General features: G+C 60.5%; 3 protein-coding genes across 10 annotated transcripts; 2 read left to right on the top strand and 1 right to left on the bottom strand.

The window, feature by feature from the left end:
- Positions 1-343: 343 nt before the first annotated feature.
- DEDD (death effector domain containing) lies at positions 344-13,081 on the top strand. 6 transcript variants are annotated; one of them, XM_037411886.1, is made up of 7 exons: positions 344-1,476; positions 6,213-6,354; positions 6,472-6,507; positions 6,880-7,258; positions 10,606-10,713; positions 11,260-11,406; positions 11,490-13,081. In XM_037411886.1, the coding sequence occupies exons 4-7, from the start codon at positions 6,934-6,936 to the stop codon at positions 11,864-11,866; spliced, it is 957 nt and encodes a 318-aa protein (XP_037267783.1). In that variant the 5' UTR covers positions 344-1,476; positions 6,213-6,354; positions 6,472-6,507; positions 6,880-6,933; the 3' UTR covers positions 11,867-13,081. The 6 variants fall into 6 exon arrangements, with proteins under 6 accessions (XP_037267783.1, XP_037267781.1, XP_037267784.1 ...); XM_037411884.1 differs by lacking the exon at positions 6,472-6,507 and having other exon boundaries at positions 6,213-6,424; XM_037411887.1 differs by lacking the exons at positions 6,213-6,354; positions 6,472-6,507 and adding an exon at positions 1,555-1,732.
- NIT1 (nitrilase 1) lies at positions 12,986-15,474 on the bottom strand. 3 transcript variants are annotated; one of them, XM_037411875.1, is made up of 7 exons: positions 15,377-15,448; positions 14,801-14,884; positions 14,444-14,698; positions 14,242-14,345; positions 14,034-14,167; positions 13,765-13,890; positions 12,986-13,568 (listed from the first exon to the last, which is right to left on the bottom strand). In XM_037411875.1, coding segments are annotated over exons 1-7 (984 nt in total). In that variant the 5' UTR covers positions 15,379-15,448; the 3' UTR covers positions 12,986-13,289. The 3 variants fall into 3 exon arrangements, with proteins under 3 accessions (XP_037267772.1, XP_037267773.1, XP_037267770.1); XM_037411876.1 differs by lacking the exon at positions 14,801-14,884 and having other exon boundaries at positions 15,377-15,474; XM_037411873.1 differs by having other exon boundaries at positions 14,444-14,884; positions 15,377-15,446.
- Positions 15,475-15,533: 59 nt separating this feature from the next.
- On the top strand, positions 15,534-16,588 carry PFDN2 (prefoldin subunit 2). The gene is made up of 4 exons (XM_037411911.1): positions 15,534-15,632; positions 15,942-16,030; positions 16,110-16,233; positions 16,330-16,588. Exons 1-4 carry the CDS (start codon positions 15,567-15,569, stop codon positions 16,507-16,509), a joined length of 459 nt encoding a protein of 152 aa, XP_037267808.1. The 5' UTR covers positions 15,534-15,566; the 3' UTR covers positions 16,510-16,588.
- Positions 16,589-16,859: the final 271 nt, after the last annotated feature.

Raw genomic sequence — 16,859 nt, 5'->3', positions numbered from 1 at the left:
AGAGGTGCGCGTGTCCCGGATGTGGGCGGGGCCGCGGCCCCGGATGTTGCGTCACGCTGGAGCCGCGGCGGCTGCCTGCGAGCGGGGAGCGGAGCGGACGGAGCCAACATGGCGGTGCCGAGCCTGGGGCGGCCGTGAGGGGCAGGCCGCGGCGCCCTCAGCCCGGGCAGCCCCGCAGTGCCAGCGGGGCCCGCACAGCGCAGCGGCGGCCGAGCCGGCGGGCATGGCGGGGGCGGCGTAAGGGAGGCCTCGGTGGTCCCTGTGGGTGAGGGGCCGGGCCCAGGCTATCCTCCCCCCCCCCCCCCCCCCCCCCCCCCCCCCGCCACCTCAGCGCGGCCCGGTACCGGGCAGGGGCAGCACAGGAGCAGGCCTCGGGCGCTCGGGGGATGGGGGCCTAGGGGGGCCCGCAGTGCCGTGCGCGGGGCCGAGCCGCTCCTCGTGGAGCCCCCTGCTCGGGCCGGCGGCCCCTCGCCGCCCTCCCCGCCCCTGCCGGCCCCGGGGCCGTGCAGGGCAGGACGGGGCCGGCCCCCAGCGGCGGCTGCCGGACTTTGGACCGGGAGGCTGCGAAGAGCCGGGCGCCCCCCCGGCTGCGGGGGGCCGGGGCCGCTGCGGCATGGGCCGGTAGCGTGGGGAGCAGAGCCGAGCGGGGCCTTCGCTGCCTTCGGGCAGCCCTGTCGGCTGATCCCGCGCTGTATTTTTCGGGAGCTTGAAGTTTAACAGCTGGGAGAGCCCAATTTTTATTTTTCAGTGTTCAACAGGGACGCAGGGCACCGCGGAGGCCGCGACGAGCCTGGCTTCTTGAGCAGGCTCCCCCGGGAGATACCCTAGTCCTAGGGAGCTGGTGGGGAGGAGACGAGCGCTGTCATTGTGAGTGAAGGCGAAGGTATGGGCTGAATTCTCAGAGAGTAACCCAGTTCAGATGACCTTCTCTTGGCTTTTTTTATTAAGGTTTATCACTTAACCCGGTCCCGTTTCTGGAGGAGGTGCTACACTAAAAAGGCCAATCGAGGTTTAATGTGTTCTGAGCACCCTGCCTGCTGCCTGGGTTTGTGAGGGCGGCGTTCAGTCCAGCTGGGAAGAAGGGAACAGGGGAGTTAGTTCTTCAGGAATGGTATTTTTAAAAAGAGAATGACCTAGGGAGTGCAGGGTGAGTTCTGGACTTTACTTTTCCTCCTCCCTGTGTCAATAAATTATTGAGTAGGGGGGAAAAAAAAAAAAAGGGTTTTTTTGGGGAAAAAAATTAGGTGGCTTCTGGCAAGTCGACCAGCTTTAACACTGACCACCGATACCCGACGCTGGAAGTTTGGCTTCCGTGCTACAAGAGCCATACGTGACACTCTGTAGGAGCTTCCGCGGTTTTATTGGGTAGTTTATTTAAAAAGTCAAGGAGAAAAGGGGATAGAAGATTTAAAAACACTCTCTTGGCTGCTGTTCAAATCCTGGATATAAGCAAGACCAGAAGAGCTCCTCGCTAAGGTGGGTGTTCCTGTACGTGTATTTATTTTTTTTTTTTCTAATGCACTAATGATTCACCCATGCCTCCTCTCCCGTAAGGAGCTGCTTGTGGGAGCCTCGTGTTGTTGAGACGGATCAGGAAAGGCTCAGTCCTCTGCACGCGGAGTCCGGCCTTGCTGATTTGTATCTCGGGTCGGATGGGCGCCTGCCTGTGTTAATAACTGTGTGGTTGGGCTAATTGTCCTGACTCAGAAAAGTTTGGGAAGCTTGGCTGCAGGTAAATCCTGATCAGGTGTCTTTTTGGTGTTGGTGATGGAAAGGGCGAGATTGGTAAAGCCGGGTGCGATCCAGGGCTCCGGCAGGCACTGCCTGGCTGACGTCGGTGCCGGCACATCCCCTGCCTGCGCTCCTGTTTCCATGGCTTGAGCGTTGCGTGCGGTTACGTGCCAGCGTAGGGGAGGCTCGGGGAGAGCAGCTTTGGGATTTTAGGTAGGATTTTGCTCTTTCCCCGCCCCACTGGCACGCGGTGGCTCAGGTGCCAGTCCCAGGGGGCAATGTTTGGCTCGGCACCCCAGTAGTAACCCGAGGGAGTTGTTCTTGTGGGGTCCATTTGCTGGTCAGCACAGGCGTTAGTGGCATTGGAAATTAGATGGGGAGATGAGTTGAAGTGAAAAGCAGTTTCTGCACTTAAAAATAAAAATCCCTCTCCCCTGGCTAAACCCATGCACCAAAAAAAAACCAACCCCAAAAAGCCAAACCCCGGTCCTACCCCAGCACAGCTGCTAGCAGAACTGTGCGTCTGGCTCGTTCTCGTGGGCTTATGAATACTTTGTCCGGTGACGCAGCGTGGCTGAGCACTTCCTCCTCCTCTTCCTCCGGCCTTCCCTGCTGTGGGGTGGCTGGGGATGGCTGGGCATGCTCATCTTCTGCCGGTGAAACCAAATGTATTTTGCTGGACTGGGACTGGTGGGTTTGCTGTAATTGGTGGTGGACTTAGGATTTTTGTGTGCCTTATAGGTGTTATTGTACCAGCTCTGTCCCCTTGCCAGTGCTGACACAAAGTGCTGCAGGGGGGAGGTAAAAAAAAAAAAATTCTGAAGAGGACAATTAGGGATTAATCTTACTTCTCTGCTCCCTTTGATCAGTTCATCCTCTGCACAGCAGGAACCGTTTCTCCACTTTTCTCATTAATCTGTCTTGTCCTGTAACGATTTTGTCTGCTGAGTTTACCTGTCCCGTGGGCGTGATGCTTTGGGATGACGAGTAGGCTGGGACAGGCACTGGGGCAGCCGCACCATGGGCAATCTCCCATCCATCTGCCTTCCCAGGGATTGGGAAGATTTGCTGACCATGTGGCTGGGTATTTGGTCCCACGAAAAAGCAGCAGCCAAGTGGCCTTGGCACACGGCTCCCGAGCTCGTGGCCCATCCAGTGCTGTCCCAGGCTCCCAGGAGAGGAGCCAGCTGCAGGTGGAGGTTTGGGGCCAGGGCTGCCGTCCCGACGGTGGGATCCGTGCCCTCCACTCGCTGTGCATGCACGGCTAGCTGCGGGGTGGCTGAGCTCTTTCCCAAGGAAGGAGAGGAGAAGAAATGCATGCTCGGCGTGATGCTCAACTGCAGAAGCTGTTGGGAGGAGAGCTGGGGCAGCCGGAATGACTCCAGACTAATTGCTCTTTGCAAAGGCAGTTTCAGGTTGATGGCGTCTGAAGAGGAGAGGAAGAAATCTGGTTAACTGCTGCCAGGGCAGTGAAAGCAAAGCGTTGGGCTGTTTGTTTCTGTTTGCGTTTCCCTCTCTTTGGAAATCCAGCGTGTTGGGAAAGTTGGTGTTTGGGGTCTGATTCTGCCTTGGGCCTCGGGTGTCTGCCAAGGCTCCTCGGTGCTGTTCAGCCGGCTCTGCCACAGCCAGGCCTCACCGAGTCGAGCAGGATCAGGTCTGGTCTGCAGTGAAAACGCGACTAGGTGTCTCCCTCGCAGCGCACCAGACAGGGCTGGGATAGGGCTGTTCCAGAAAACTCGTCTCAAAGCCAATTTTTGACTTGAAGCTGGTATTTGTGACTCCCGCGCCCGCCTGGGCAGGACTGCGCTGTGAGGCGGTGGGTTTCTGTGGTACTCAGCCGAACTCCAGTGGCAAAAATCCCCACCACCCGTGTGGGTGAAGTCAAATGTCCGAGTAAGGCTTGGATTGATTAGCTGCGGTAGGCACCAAAAGCTGGTTTTTCCTGTTCACCTTCAATTATTTTCATGATCTTGGAGCGCTGAGGGAAGTCTCCTCCTGAGGAAAATCCACTCCTAGCGGGTGCGATCTGCTGCTGCCGAGGGTGGGCAGGGGTCTCTGCGGACGCATGTGTGGGGTCTTGTCACTTCTGCCACAGTGCCGTCGGCTAGCCGGAATACCGGCAGCTCCTCGCCCTCTGCCCGGAGATCGTTCCTGCTCCCTGCGCTCACAAGGGGGCTGTTACTTGAGTAAAATCAAAGGATTTCAGGTTTTTTTAATGTATGTGTGCAGCAAAGCGCTCCAGCCTTCCGATCCTGTGGGTTTAAGGCGGGAAGAGAGCCAAAGGCGAGGGGAAGCAGGGATCTCTTCCAAGTAGCGGCTGCTGGAATCCCCTGCTTGAAAATAAATTTAACAGCTTTTTGTGGCTTTGGGTGGTACAGCTATAAGGAACTGCCCCCCGGGACTCAGCACTTCCCCACACACATGAAGCCCGTCTCTGCTCGGTCTCTTCTTGTTGTGTTTAGGCAGCACAATGTCAAATTGCTTTTTTTCCCCCTCCTCCCTGGAATTAAAAATGCAGTGTAATTCCAGGGTGGTTGCTACTAAACAATCAAAAGATAGCATCTGCCGAATTTCTGCCTTGGGTTTCTGCAGTTGGGTGCTGGGTGAACCCGCGTGCGGAACAACGAGCCGCTGGGAATGAAGCTGTTATAAAAGCGGGTCCTGGAGTACGGCGCCGGGCGCTGGTTCCTGCCCAGGTTTGGGTGGTTCCTCCCAGTTTCTCAGTGTCAGGCAGGTGGAACAGGCGCTGCCTTTGGGGACAGAGGTCGGGTTTCTGGCCATGATGCTGTAAATATCCAGGCAATTAGCTGATAAGTGGGTGTGTGGGTTTAAGTTCATGGGTTTTTATCTTGGGGCTGCTTACAGGATGCTGGGAAGAAAGCAGAGACGTTGCTTTGCACCCCGTGTCCTCATTTCTCGTGTGTTTTACTCTGTGCAGGAATATTTGTAGCTGCCACTGCAGAACCCCAGGTCAGAGCGTGTGCGCAGCCCCTACAAAACCCGGCCACAGGCACGAGCTGAGCGGGGCTGGCTGCTGCTCGAGCCACGGGCTGTAAAACCAGCGGCACGTGGCTTCGTTTACCAGTCAACACCAGTGCCACGGCACCAAAACCGGTCTGGACGTGGCCGAGGAGTGCTGGGCACTTCACTGGCAGCAAACACTTTGGTTGCTGTTGGTGTTTTTTTTCCATTCACGACAGCGATCGTCAAGACTAAGGATGGTTTGTCTTACTGGTTTTTTTTTTATGCTTTTATTCTGTGTTCACGCAATTGCTGCGTGCTGCCTGCTGGTTGTCTGTTGGATGCAGCCGCAGCTCCCGGTAAAGGCCTCTCCATCTGCCTTTTGCAAGGTTTACAAGACCGGAGAAATCTCTTTGCTCTCTGGGATGTGCTGGACTGCAGCCCAGCATGCTCCGACTTCCCAGTGGAGATGGTGTGGCTTGGCTGCTGGGGCAGGGGGAGCGGCTGGAGAAGAACCAGGGTGCTTCATGCTGATTTTTCTCCCCTCTGTCTGGCACGGAGATGGCTGCAGGCTGTTCGTACCAAGAAATAGCTTCAGCAGAGTCTGCATTTACACGACTTTTCTACTTGGTATAGGGAAGCTACGTAGTATGTGGTGCCGTCTCCTCTGTGGCCAGAGTAGTCAGACTGTTTTCAGAGCAGCAGTCACTCAACACGTTTTTAATTGAAGCTATTTGCATTTTAACGATAGGAATTGAAAAACCTTCCATGGGGTTCTGGTGGCCGCTGGAGCAGAGATGGGCCCCGTCGAGGTCGAGGGCTCCCTGTTCCTCCGCGTGCCTGGGGCCAGAGCGTGAGTCACTGGCCGTGCCGGGAATAGACGGGAGATTCCTGCTGGTATCCCGTGTTTACGGGCGCCGCCGCCTCTGTTTTGGGAACTGTAACTAAGGCGGGCTGCTCCGCTGGGTGAGCTCGCTGGAGGGGTCAGGGGGCCGGGGGTCAGTGCCGCACGGAGCAGAGCGCCGTGGGCTTCAGGGCTGGAGCCTGCCTGGAAAACCGCAGGGGTGGGCTCGGACTGCAACCTTGGCGCTGCAGCCCCCAGTCCCGCGGGGGGGAGGGCTCTGGAGCCGTTAACCTGGGAGGGCCGTGGTTCCAGGGCATCCCCCGCAGCGTGTGCCAGCACACCGGGGTGCCCAGGGCAGGTGCCTCTTTGCCACCCAGAGCCCGAGGTGGGCTGCGGGGGTTGAAATATACCTGGGGGGGTCCAAAGCTCCCCCAGGCAGCTCTGTGGGAGCTCCCGGCAGGCAGTGAGTGCACTTTACTCCTAACCCGAGTGACTGGCATTGCCGAACGGCTTGTCACCGGCTCCCGGCGTGTCTGGCAGCTGACTCTGTGCAGTGGCACGGTGCCATCCCCAGGCGTGGGACACCTTAATGTCACCTGCTTCACTGTGACACCACTCGATCCCCAAAGGAGGCTGGCCACGGGCTGTGATTCCTGCGGGTTCCTCCTCTTTTCAGCTGGGTGTGCGGCTCCGTGTGGCTCCCAGTGAAGAAACGAAGGTGTCGGTGCCGCTGAAGGAGAGCCGGGCGATGGCAGAGCTACAAGGAACTTCCCCAGGGGGGGCCGTAACCGGGCAAGAAACCTGCTGAGGCGAGGAGGGTGAGCCCCGAGTCAGCTGCTGAAGCCAGTCTGACAAGGCTCGCTCGTCTCCGACTTTGAAGCTGAACAGGTCGGGGCCTGCTGGGTGGCTGATTTCCTTCTCCCTTGATCTTTCAGCACGATACTGGTGGCTGCGCCGAATGGCTTCATGCAGTCAGTGCCCACCGGTGCAGTGGCAGAGGGTTTTGCTGGGGCTGCCGAGCTGCCTGCGCAGCTTTTCCAGGCGATGTGGGGACTCGTTTTGCTGGGGTGGAGGACATCGGTCCTTGCCTGCTTCACAGTCTGGAGCCCTGTGGCTTGCAGGTGTCTCTGCCAGACGGTGTTTGGGTTCATGAGTTAACGTGGCAGGGCCCTGTGCCTTTAGTCTGGTACCCAGCCCTTGATTTTTGGTGTAAGATGCTCCAGTGGAGGAGAGGACGAGTTGCTGCCAGACATGGAGATGTGGTGGAGGGATGCAGAGTGGTGTTTTTTATCAAGTATCAGCAAGGAAGGGATTAAATGCTGTTGGCCATCTCTGTCTTCTAGGGTTGCAGCGCTGAGAGGAGGCACCGGCTCGGCACGTGCCGGCAGCGGTGGAAGATGGCCACCTTCAAACGGAGCCGAGCGCAAGCCTGGCCAGAGGAACGGGGCGACCGGGAGCACGGGCTGTACAGCTTGCACCGCATGTTCGACATCGTGGGCACCCACCTGACCCACCGGGATGTGCGGGTGCTCTCCTTCCTCTTCGTGGACGTGATTGATGATTATGAGAGGGGGATGATCCGCAGCGGCCGGGACTTCTTGCTGGCGCTGGAGCGGCAGGGCCGCTGCGATGAGACCAACTTCCGACAGGTGCTGCAGTTGCTGCGGATCATCACTCGCCACGACCTGCTGCCGTACGTCACCCTCAAGAGGCGACGGGCTGGTAAGTGGCGCCGCTGGCAGCCTGGCCCACTTTGTTATTCAGCCGCCTCCTGTTTCTCCTCACTGATGCCCTGGAGTTGCAGCGGTTAAAGGGCTCTGAGGCTTGTCAAGACAAACGGCTGCCAGAATAGCAGGGAGATGCAGGCAGAGAAGGCAAAGGGGGATTTTGTAGGGTTTTAGCAAACGCCCACACATTGTTTCGCGGGGGGGGTTTAAACCTCACTTGGTTTCTGGCCAGCGCTGAGGTCTCGTCCTTTCTTTAGCAGCAGGGACTTGGGCTTCCTGCTGCCTGCTGTGCAGTTCCACGACTCCCAGCTCTTCCCAGCTCCCTGCCTGCGACTCCCAGCTCCCGCTGCTGGTCTGGAGTTTTTAGGGAAATGATCCTTTCAGCCCGAATTCCAGCCTGGGGTGGAGTGCCATGGGTGATCCCAGGGCTGTGTCAGGAGCAAGGAGCTGGGTGGGTCCAGGGAGACTCAGGGCTGCTGCGCTTGACATGCTGATGGCTTCAGGGCAGACCCACTCACCCTCTCGGGGCCAAGGCAAGTTTGGGAAGGTGACCTGTGTCCTCCCTGAACTGTTGCTCTCAGTCCTGTGGTGTGCAGGATGCAGAGAGGCTGGAGTGAGAAATGTCCAAATTCAGATGGTTTTTTCCTCACCCATTTTTTTATTGGGATGCCCCAAACCCTTCATTTTTGGCTGCCTCGTTTCCCCTGGTTCTCTCCTGGCTTAGCGTTTGGCTGAGGCCCTAGCAGTGACCTGGCCCTTTGGTAATCTGGTGTTTTGGTTGCTTCGTGGAGCTGTCAGGCTGAGCTGACCCCCTGCCCTCCACCAGCTCCGGCCTGCACCTTTTGTGTTGTGTTTTTTTTGTTTCTTTTTTTGTTTTTTTTTTTTTTTTTTTACCAGAACCCTCAATTTACAGTTCAAAGAACATAAGCCAGATCAACCAGAACCAGAGGAGTTGTGAAGGAGAGAGCACTTGTTGCAGGGGCTGTGTAAGGCGGCCGCTCCAGCAGGATTCAACCTCTGAAATTTGCATCTTTGCTTTAAATTAGGATAATTGGGCTTTCTTGGCAGTTTCAGGCTGCTGAGTCTCTTTGGTTTCTGCTCACACCATGGGCAATGGTGCTGTTCCCTGCCAGCGCTTGGGAAAGCGGTGAGCGCAAGTAGAGGCAGGCATTCAGAGCTCCCCGTTTTTGGGGGCGAGAGGAGGAACGGCAGCGCTGCTGTGAACAAACCCTTTGAGCTGGGAGCATGATCCGGGGCTGCCTGTGGTTCTGTCCTGCTGGGGGGAAGCTGGAGCAGGTGGCTTGGAAATTAACAGGTGTTTGTGTTTGGTTGGTTTTTTTTTTTTATTGCTCAGTTGCTTCTTCACCAGCATCGGGCCAGGGAGGGGATGGGGACGGGGACGCTCCTTTTGGTAGCAGCTGCTGCCTTGTGCCACCCCAAAATGCCAGAAATTTCCAGCCCTGGTGGAGCCTGAGCACGGGGCAGCCCTGCCCGCACCTACCCCCGCACCCGTGCAGGCTCAGACCAGATGCCGTGAGGATTTTCCCATTCTCCAGCCCCTCCTGGGAGCCTGCTTTCTGCCCTGTGCGCCACTCGTGGATGTGTCTGTGCCAGGGATGGACCCCAGGCTGTTCCCTGCTGTCGCTGCCTGCTTGGCCGCCCGCGGAGCCCCTCGCAGGGCAGTGGCACCGCGGCTCGGCCTGGGCAGGGGTGTAGGAGGCTGTTTGCCGGTGTCGCCTTCCAGCGCTCTTCCCCTGCACCAAGCCAAGAAAAACCAGAGGAAAAGGGAAAGCAGCGGGTGGGTGCATTACGCAGACCACTTATGTGGTGCCTGCACTGGGGGAGTTTTCCAGTGATGTGGATTCCATGGGGCACGTGGGTGACCCGTGGCTCCGTGTCCCCAGGTTTGTGTAGGGTTTGGGGCCTTCGCAGGAGTATTTTTGTTCTTCTTGAGCAGCTTTTTGCTTGTTGGGTGCAGAAATCCAACCTGGAGGGGCCCTTGGCTGCTGTACCTCGGCCAGCTGAAGCTAGGTGAGCCCTCCCCATGTCAGGTTTTGGCGTTTTCAGAGTGAGAGGGATGGATTGATGTTAAAACGTGGTACCCGTGTGGTCGGGGAGCTGGAGGTTGATGTTCTCGTCTCCGTTGTGCGAGGAGCGATGCTCTGTACCTGTGAGATCTTGTTCTTGTGATGTCTCCAGCTGCGCTTGGGTGGAAATGGTTTAATTAAGTGTGCAAAAATAGCATTTCAGAAAGCTTTATTAAGAAAGGCACCTTACATGTGGTTTATAATGTGCAGCGCTTTGCATTCAAAGAGGAGGGATCGATCGGTTAAAGGAAGTCTCCTCCAGACTTAACGAGTTGATGCTTGTTTCTGGTTCCCATGTCCTTCCAGGCCCCACAGCAGCCAGGAGGTCTCGTCTCCTTCTGCCTCATTCTTATTCATGGCTCTGAAAAGGAGTGAAACTCTGTCCCAGCTTAGCTCTGCGCAGCCAGTGCTGGCTGGACAAAGGCGGAGAGCAAGGGGGGGGGCCGGGGAGACCCACAGCCTTGGCCAGCTTCGGTCCGGCGGGGATGGGAGGGACCCTGCCCAGGGATCTGAGCTCACCAAACAGGACAGAAACAACCCACAGAAAATGTCCCAGCCCTCAAAGGCAGCCTTGTTTCACCCTGTAATCTTTGCTCAGCGGCTGCTTCTGCTCAGCAGCCTGGCTCGGTACAAACCCCTGTGTCCTGCCAGTGTGTTACTTAAAAGCTTTGATTTGCAAAAGCTGTATAAATAATGTAGGCTCAACGTTTCGGGTATACACCAGTTTATCCTAAAGTGCTTCAAGCAGCTGGGTCTGTCCCGTGGCTCTGCTCCGCAGGGATACGGAGGAGGGGGAGCAGTGGCTGCACCCCCAGACCTTTGGTCAGGCCAACACGAGCCACAGGAGCTCATGTGGGACCACGGGACAGATTCAGGGCTGGTCTGAGTGATCACTGGGTGCTGAGTGGCAGCAGCATTGGAAGCGCTGCCTGCCTTGGCCGGGGTTTCTCCCGGGGGGATTGCATGTGTGCGATGCTGGCGGTCTGCTCTGAGTCCGGGTGTTGGGATTATCTATGGAAACGGCCTTTCCTGTGCTGCGGGTGGGAAGTCTTGGCTCCCAAACGGAGATTTTCCAACAGGACTGGCTGGAGAAACGGCTGCTGGACGTGCAGCTGAGCGGGGGGGGTGCAGAGCAGCTGAAATGTGCGTCAGCACTGGGGGAGATCCGCCCTGGCCTCTCCAAAGGCACCCCTGTTTGTGTCCCAGCCCCCCCGACGCCTCCTCAAGGAACCCCTGTGTCCCCTCTCTCTTCCAGTGTGTCCAGATCTGGTGGACAAGTACCTGGAGGAGACATCCATTCGCTACGTGACGCCCCGGGCTCACAGCGAGGTGGAACACGGGCTCGGCCACCCCCATAAATCAGGTCGGTGCCACTGCCAGGCGGTGGGGTTTGGTCTGGGGGGATCCAGGCTGTGGGAATTCATCGGGACCGTCCTGTTTTCTCCTTGTCTGCTCCCACTGGGAGTACAGGGACTTGCCTCTGGCTGCTGGTGACTGTTGTGTCACTGCTGAAGTGACATCTGACCCTCCTGCTGCAGGCCCTGTAGTTTGGGGGACGATCAAGCACAGAGCTTGACACCCCATAACCATGGTGCTGCGGGGAGACTGTTGGGTCTTGGGGTGTAATTTGGGGGTCCCTTCTCAGGGCTTGCACGGGTGCCAGGTGCCCCTTGGGACAAATGCCCCAGGATGGGGGGGCAACTTGGAGGTGCCGGTGCCGTGGGAAGGGGGGGAGGGCTGGACCCTGGTGTGGGGGATGGAGCAGAAGCACCCAAGTGCAGATTTGGAGCGTGAGCAGCCCCAGGAGCTTCGGCAGGGCCAGGGATGGGGAATGGCTCCTCCGAGGTGACCCCGGGCAGGGTGCCGGGGGGGATCAGTGTCCCCTAAGCCCCCTCCTCTCCCTGTGCAGTGCCTCCCCACCACCCCGTGGTCTGCTGCTCCTCCGCGGGACCCCAGATCTGTACCAAGAGGCCCGGCCGCAGCAGGACCCTCCTCAGCAGCCAGCGCAAGAGGAGGAAGTCGGCGACGCCGGACCCGAAGGAGAAGCAGACCTGTGGTAAGAGCCTCTGAGGGGGGGGTGGTGCCTGGGGGGTCCTGGCCCCTCACCGGAGCACTCACCGCCCTCCCTGCTTCCCTCAGACATCCGCCTGCGAGTCCGAGCCGAGTACTGCCAGCACGAGACGGCGCTTCAGGGCAACGTCTTCTCCAACAAGCAGGACCCCTTGGAGCGTCAGTTCGAGCGCTTCAACCAGGCCAACACCATCCTGAAGTCCCGGGACCTGGGCTCCATCATCTGTGACATAAAATTCTCAGAGCTCACCTACCTCGACGCGTTCTGGCGCGATTACATCAACGGCTCTTTGCTGGAAGCCCTCAAGGGCGTCTTCATCACGGACTCACTCAAACAAGCCGTGGGCCACGAAGCCATTAAACTGCTGGTCAATGTGGACGAGGAGGATTACGAGGTCGGGCGCCAGAAACTCCTGAGGAACTTGATGCTGCAGACGGCTCCCTGATGCCTGACGGCTGCTCGGTGGGATCCAAGCTTTCACCTTCTCCTTATGTTTTTTTCTTTTTTTTTTTTTCTAAAAGAAAAGGAAAAGATGATTGAAACCCCCGCCCGGTACTACGTAACTCTGGGTTCGGAGCCGGGCTGGAGCCGCGGGGAGCACCGGAGGCTTACGTGATTCCTCACCCCTATCCTGTCCCGTCACCTCCTCTCTTGCTTTGTTTTCCTTTTTTTCCTCTTTTATTTTATATCCATTAAAAACAGAAAAAGGCAAAAATCCCGCCTGGGGCACCTCCGTGATGGGGCTGGGTGAGCTGGGGGGCGCTTGGCAGAGGTTTGTACCAGAGTGGGCTTGGCCCCGTGGTGCCTGTGTGAGGGCGGCTTTGCCCCCCTCCTGCCCCTGTGTCACTGTCTGGGGGGGGGGGGGGGGGTGTCTCAGCATGCCCAGGGATGCCCCTTGGGCAGTGTCCCCCCCATTTCTCCCTCAAGTAATGTCCCCCTTGCCTCAGCGGGTTTCTCAGGAGTAAAACCACCCCAGTGGCATCCCCTGGACCATGTGCCTTCGTGTGCCCCTCCCCTGCAGGGGCCGGGGGGGAGGACCAGCGCCGAGGGATGCCCCGAAATCTGTTGTTGGTTGTCGGTTCCCGCCGCAGCTGCCTGGCTCTGTCCCTCCCCTCTCCAGTTGGCAACTGGGATAAACTGGGATAAGGGGGCAGGTTGGGGCATCCTGATCTGCCTGTTGCTGGCAGCAGGCAGCCCAGCCTCTGCCTGCACATGCTGAAGGGTGGCCAGCAGCGTGTGGTCTTTGGTGGCCACCTGCCCTGCGCCCTGGCTCCCTGTCCCGGGGGAGCCCCCAAAATGGCTGTTCACCCCCCCGCAACCTGCTGCCTGTGGCTCCCCAGTGTGTGTGGGGGGTGTGGATGGTTTGGTTTTGTTGGTTTTTTTTTTTTTTCTAGCTCCATCCTGGTTTTGTGGTTTTTCTCCCTGTCCCTGCTCAGCTGTTGGGGGGTGCAGACCCCTCCCAGGGTGTGGGGCAGCCCCCCAGGACTCATGGTGGGTGTGGCCCCTCCCTGGGGCACACAGCCCCCCCACCCCTCTGCTTACGGATGATTCTGGCACAACTTGGTGTAATTTCTGTGACTTCTGTATTTTTTAAACTTCAATATAACGGTCATATTCCCTGTGTAGCTTTCGGGTTTCTTGAAATAAACATCTACCACAGCACCTGGCTCCTTCTTTCCATGCTGGGGGGGCACCCTGCCCCCCCCCCCCCCCCCCAAGAGTGCAATGGGCACCCAGAATGCCAAGGGGACACCCAGCTGTGGCACTGGAGAGCCCTGAGCACATCACGCTGCTGTGTTTTGGGGAGAAACTGCCTGAAATGGAGTAAATCTGACCCTGCTACAGATTCCACTGTGGCAGGGAGGGGCTCATGGTGCCGGCACCAACCCTGCGGCCGCCACGGTGCCGTAGAGGTCGGGCCGGCGGTGACCGTGCACTGGGATCTCCCGGCGGATGCGGTGCAGGTAGTCGAGGTCTATCTCAGCGTAGCAGAGCCCGGGTCCCTCGTGGCACTGGGCCACCACAGCACCCCAGGGGTCCACCACCAGCGCGTGGCCGTAGGATGTCCGGCGCTCGTGGTTTTTCCCAGTCTGGGCGGCTGCCACCACGTAGCACTGGCTCTCGATGGCCCGGGCCCGCAGCAGCACCTGCAGGGGGACGTGGGGCTTGGACGGGGGCACTACAGCGGGGCTGGCTGTGCCACCTGGCCCTTAAATACCAAAACAAGAGGGGTTTTATCTTAAATTTGCCCCTCTCAGCTGCAGGATTTGTCCCTGCCAGCTTGGGGCTGCAGGCAGCTGGCGTGAGGGCTCAGCCACAGTGTGTCCCCCGCCCCACGCTCACCTCCCAGTGCGCCGAGCCCGTGGGAACAGTGAAGGCCGAGGGGTAGGTGAGGATCTCGGCACCGGCACGCCGCAGCGCCAGCGAGATCTCAGGGAAACGCAGGTCGTAGCAGATGGAGAGGCCGAGCTGGTGGGGACGAGGAGGGGACGTCAGTGAGGATGCAGTGCCCAGCCCTGGCAGAGGTTAGGGGACAGTGGAGGGGTCACTGTGCTGGAGCCAGGGGAGCCCCCCACCCCACAGGGACCCCAGAGGTGCCGTCTGTCCCCTACCTTCCCCGCTGGCGTGCTGACTGGGGCCACAATCTCGGTGCCAGGGTTGGTGAAGCTGCTCTCCTTCATGGTGACACGTCCCTCCAGCTCCACATCACACAGGTGGGTCTTCCTGTAAGCGGCCACAAGGCGACCTGGGGACAAGGGGGTGTGAGGGGGGCACATCCACAGAGGCCTGGGACCTGCGGTCAGCTGCGGGGGCCCTCACCTGTGGGGTCCAGCAGCACGTGGCAGTTGTAGATGCGCTGCGTGGTCAGCCAGTCCTGGCCGCGCTCGTGGAAGCCACCCAGGGACAGCCACACGCCACAGTCCCTGGGGACAGGGACCCAGGGTCACCTGGCTCTGCTGGGGATCATGCAGCCAGTGCCCCAGCGTGTGGGATGAGCACAGGGGGGTGTCCCCGCGGGTACCTGGCCAGCCCGGCATAGCGTCCCATGATGTCCCCATCCAACCCCTCGGCCAGGCTGAGGGTCTCTGCCATGTTGGAGCCGATGTAGTCGAAGCCTTCAGGGAGGAAGACGAGGCAGGCGCCGCGCCTCGCCGCCTGCCGCACCAGCCCAGCGCAGGCCTCGAAGTTCTGCTCCTTGTCGGGCGTGGAGGTGACCTGGCCCACGGCCACCAGCGGCTTCAGCCCTGGGGGACCCGCCATGGCGGCGGGGGGGCAGCTGCAGCACAGCGCAGTCAGTCCCAGAGCTGCGGGCAGCCCCCAGGGACCGCGGGCAGCCCCCCGGGGCCAGCACGGGTCACCCCCCGCGTGCCCGGGGTACCTGCCCGGGGTGCTGGTGCTGCGCAGGCATCCCTGGGGGGCCGGGAGCAGGCGGCGCAGCAGGGGCTGGGGCAACACTCTCAACCTGGGGCAGGGGTCCCCGGGGTGGGGAAGGGGATGTCACGGCCGCTGCCTGGGCCCTGTGCCGGGGGGACACAGCCCTGGGGGGGCCCATGGCTGAGGAGACAGCACCGGCCGGCCCCCACACAGGTGCCTGGGGCGGGGGGCTGTGACCTGCCACCCCCTCCTGCGCCCCGCCCCCCAGCCCCCAGCCCCCAGCAGCACCCAGGGCAGACCCCAAGTGCCCCCCCAGCACCCCCCAGGCAGCCCCCCTGCACCCCCAGCTCTGCCCCAGTTCAGACCCCAAACTGCCCCAGCACCCCCAAACCGCCCCCGCTCCGCCCCACGCCAGACCCGTCTCCCCCCAGGCCCCTTCAGCCCCCCTCAACGGCCCAATTCGGCCCAAAACTCGCCCCCGCACACCCCAATACGTCTCCTGCGCCCCCAGCTGCCCCCCAGCCCCTGCACGCCGCTCCCGGACCCCCCCTGGACCTCCCAGACGCCCCCCGAGCCATACATGACCCGCGGAGGCACCGAGGGGATGCGGGCAAAGTCCCCTCCAGCCGCGCCCTCAGCAAAGATGGCGCCGGTATCGCCTCACCGGGAAGCACCGCTGCCCTCAGCAAAGATGGCGCCAGGCCGGGCCCCGCCCCGTTTCCGGCCAGGCCCGGAAGGGGCGGGTCTATGGCGCGGGAAGGTGGGGGAAGATGGCGGACAGCACGAAGGGGCGGCCGGCGGCAGCGCCTGGTGGGAAGGCGCTGACAGCGGAGCAGGTCCGGGCCGGGGAGCGGTGGGGGGCCCGGGCCTGGGGCCTTGGGAACTGGGGGGGCGCCCGGGCAGGGCCCTGGCAGGTGTGTGGGGGATCCCTGGCACCAGAGGGCCTGGGCAGGGCCTTGGCTGCGGGGGGGTCCCCTGGCCTGGGGGGGGTGGCTTGGGCAGTGCCTTGGCAGCGGGGGGGTGTTCCCGGGTACCAGGGAGGTCCCAGGCACCAGGGAGGTCCCAGGCAGGCCCCTGCAGTGGGGAGGGGGGTGTCACTGGCACCGGGGGGGGTCCCAGCCCCGTCACCGTCCCTGTCTGCACAGGTGGTGGCCCGGTTCAACCGCCTGCGGCAGGAGCAGCGGGGCCTGGCCTCGAAGGCGGCCGAGCTGGAGCTGGAGCTGAACGAGCACAGGTGGGGTGGGGTGGGGAGGGGGCCGGGTGGGGTCTGGGCCGCCAGCGCCTTTGCCACCTCACTCTCCTCTTCCTCCCAGCCTGGTCATCGAGACGCTGCGGGAGGTGGACCCCACACGTAAGTGTTACCGCATGGTGGGCGGCATCTTGGTGGAGCGCACAGTCAAGGAGGTGCTGCCAGCCCTGGAGAACAACAAGGAGCAGGTGAGGGGCGGCCCCGGGCCCCCCGGCCCCCCCAGCCCCTTCCCTGTGCTTCTTCCTGACCCCGCTTCCCCCTTGCACATTCCTGCTTTTCCTCAGATCAGCAAAATCATCGAGACGCTGAACCAGCAGCTGCAGGCGAAGGGCCGGGAGCTGAACGAGTTTCGGGAGAAGCACAACATTCGCTTGGTGGGGGAGGACGACCCTAAGCAGCCCCCCAAGGAGGGGGCCGAGGGGGCAGGGGCCAAGGGCAGCTCAGCCGGTGTCCTGGTCTCCTAGCTCCCCTGCTCACCCCGCTGTCCTTTAGTGTTGCTTGTGTCATGTTTTTGTTAAATAAATGTCTTTTTTCTTTCCTTTGGTCACGGGCCAAGCATGGGCACGAGGGTGGCTGCTGCTTCCCAGGCTCCGGCCTGGAGGGGGTGGGGGGGCAGGAAAGGGGAGTGCGGCCCCAGGGGAGGCCAGAACAGGGCCAGACCCTCGGCTTGGCTCGCCACAGGGTGACCCAGTGACACTGGTCCCCTCCCTGGAGGAAAGTGGCACATCGGGCAGGGGCAAGTGGTGGCTTGTGCTGGCCTTGGCTGCTGTTTTCTTGCTCTGGCCACTGAAAATGCTCCGTGCTGATTCCCTGG

This window comes from Falco rusticolus, chromosome 19, assembly GCF_015220075.1.
Source record: "Falco rusticolus isolate bFalRus1 chromosome 19, bFalRus1.pri, whole genome shotgun sequence".
Lineage (NCBI taxonomy): Eukaryota > Metazoa > Chordata > Aves > Falconiformes > Falconidae > Falco > Falco rusticolus.
Note: the sequence above shows the minus strand (reverse complement) of the source record. Positions and strands in the feature narration are given on the sequence as shown.

Bases quoted from the DNA above. Each gene is read 5' to 3' on its own strand.
- PFDN2 (XM_037411911.1), top strand. From the start codon at position 15,567: ATGGCGGACAGCACGAAGGGGCGGCCGGCGGCAGCGCCTGGTGGGAAG. The intron at 15,633-15,941 runs GTCCGGGCCGGG...CTGTCTGCACAG, and splicing joins AGGCGCTGACAGCGGAGCAG to GTGGTGGCCCGGTTCAACCG. The intron at 16,234-16,329 runs GTGAGGGGCGGC...GCTTTTCCTCAG, and splicing joins TGGAGAACAACAAGGAGCAG to ATCAGCAAAATCATCGAGAC.
- NIT1 (XM_037411873.1), bottom strand. The intron at 14,346-14,443 runs GTACCCGCGGGG...CCCTGTCCCCAG, and splicing joins CGCTATGCCGGGCTGGCCAG to GGACTGTGGCGTGTGGCTGT. The intron at 13,891-14,033 runs GTAGGGGACAGA...CGTCCCCACCAG, and splicing joins TCAGCACGCCAGCGGGGAAG to CTCGGCCTCTCCATCTGCTA.
- DEDD (XM_037411886.1), top strand. From the start codon at position 6,934: ATGGCCACCTTCAAACGGAGCCGAGCGCAAGCCTGGCCAGAGGAACGG. The intron at 10,714-11,259 runs GTCGGTGCCACT...CTCCCTGTGCAG, and splicing joins CGGCCACCCCCATAAATCAG to TGCCTCCCCACCACCCCGTG. The intron at 11,407-11,489 runs GTAAGAGCCTCT...TGCTTCCCTCAG, and splicing joins GAAGGAGAAGCAGACCTGTG to ACATCCGCCTGCGAGTCCGA.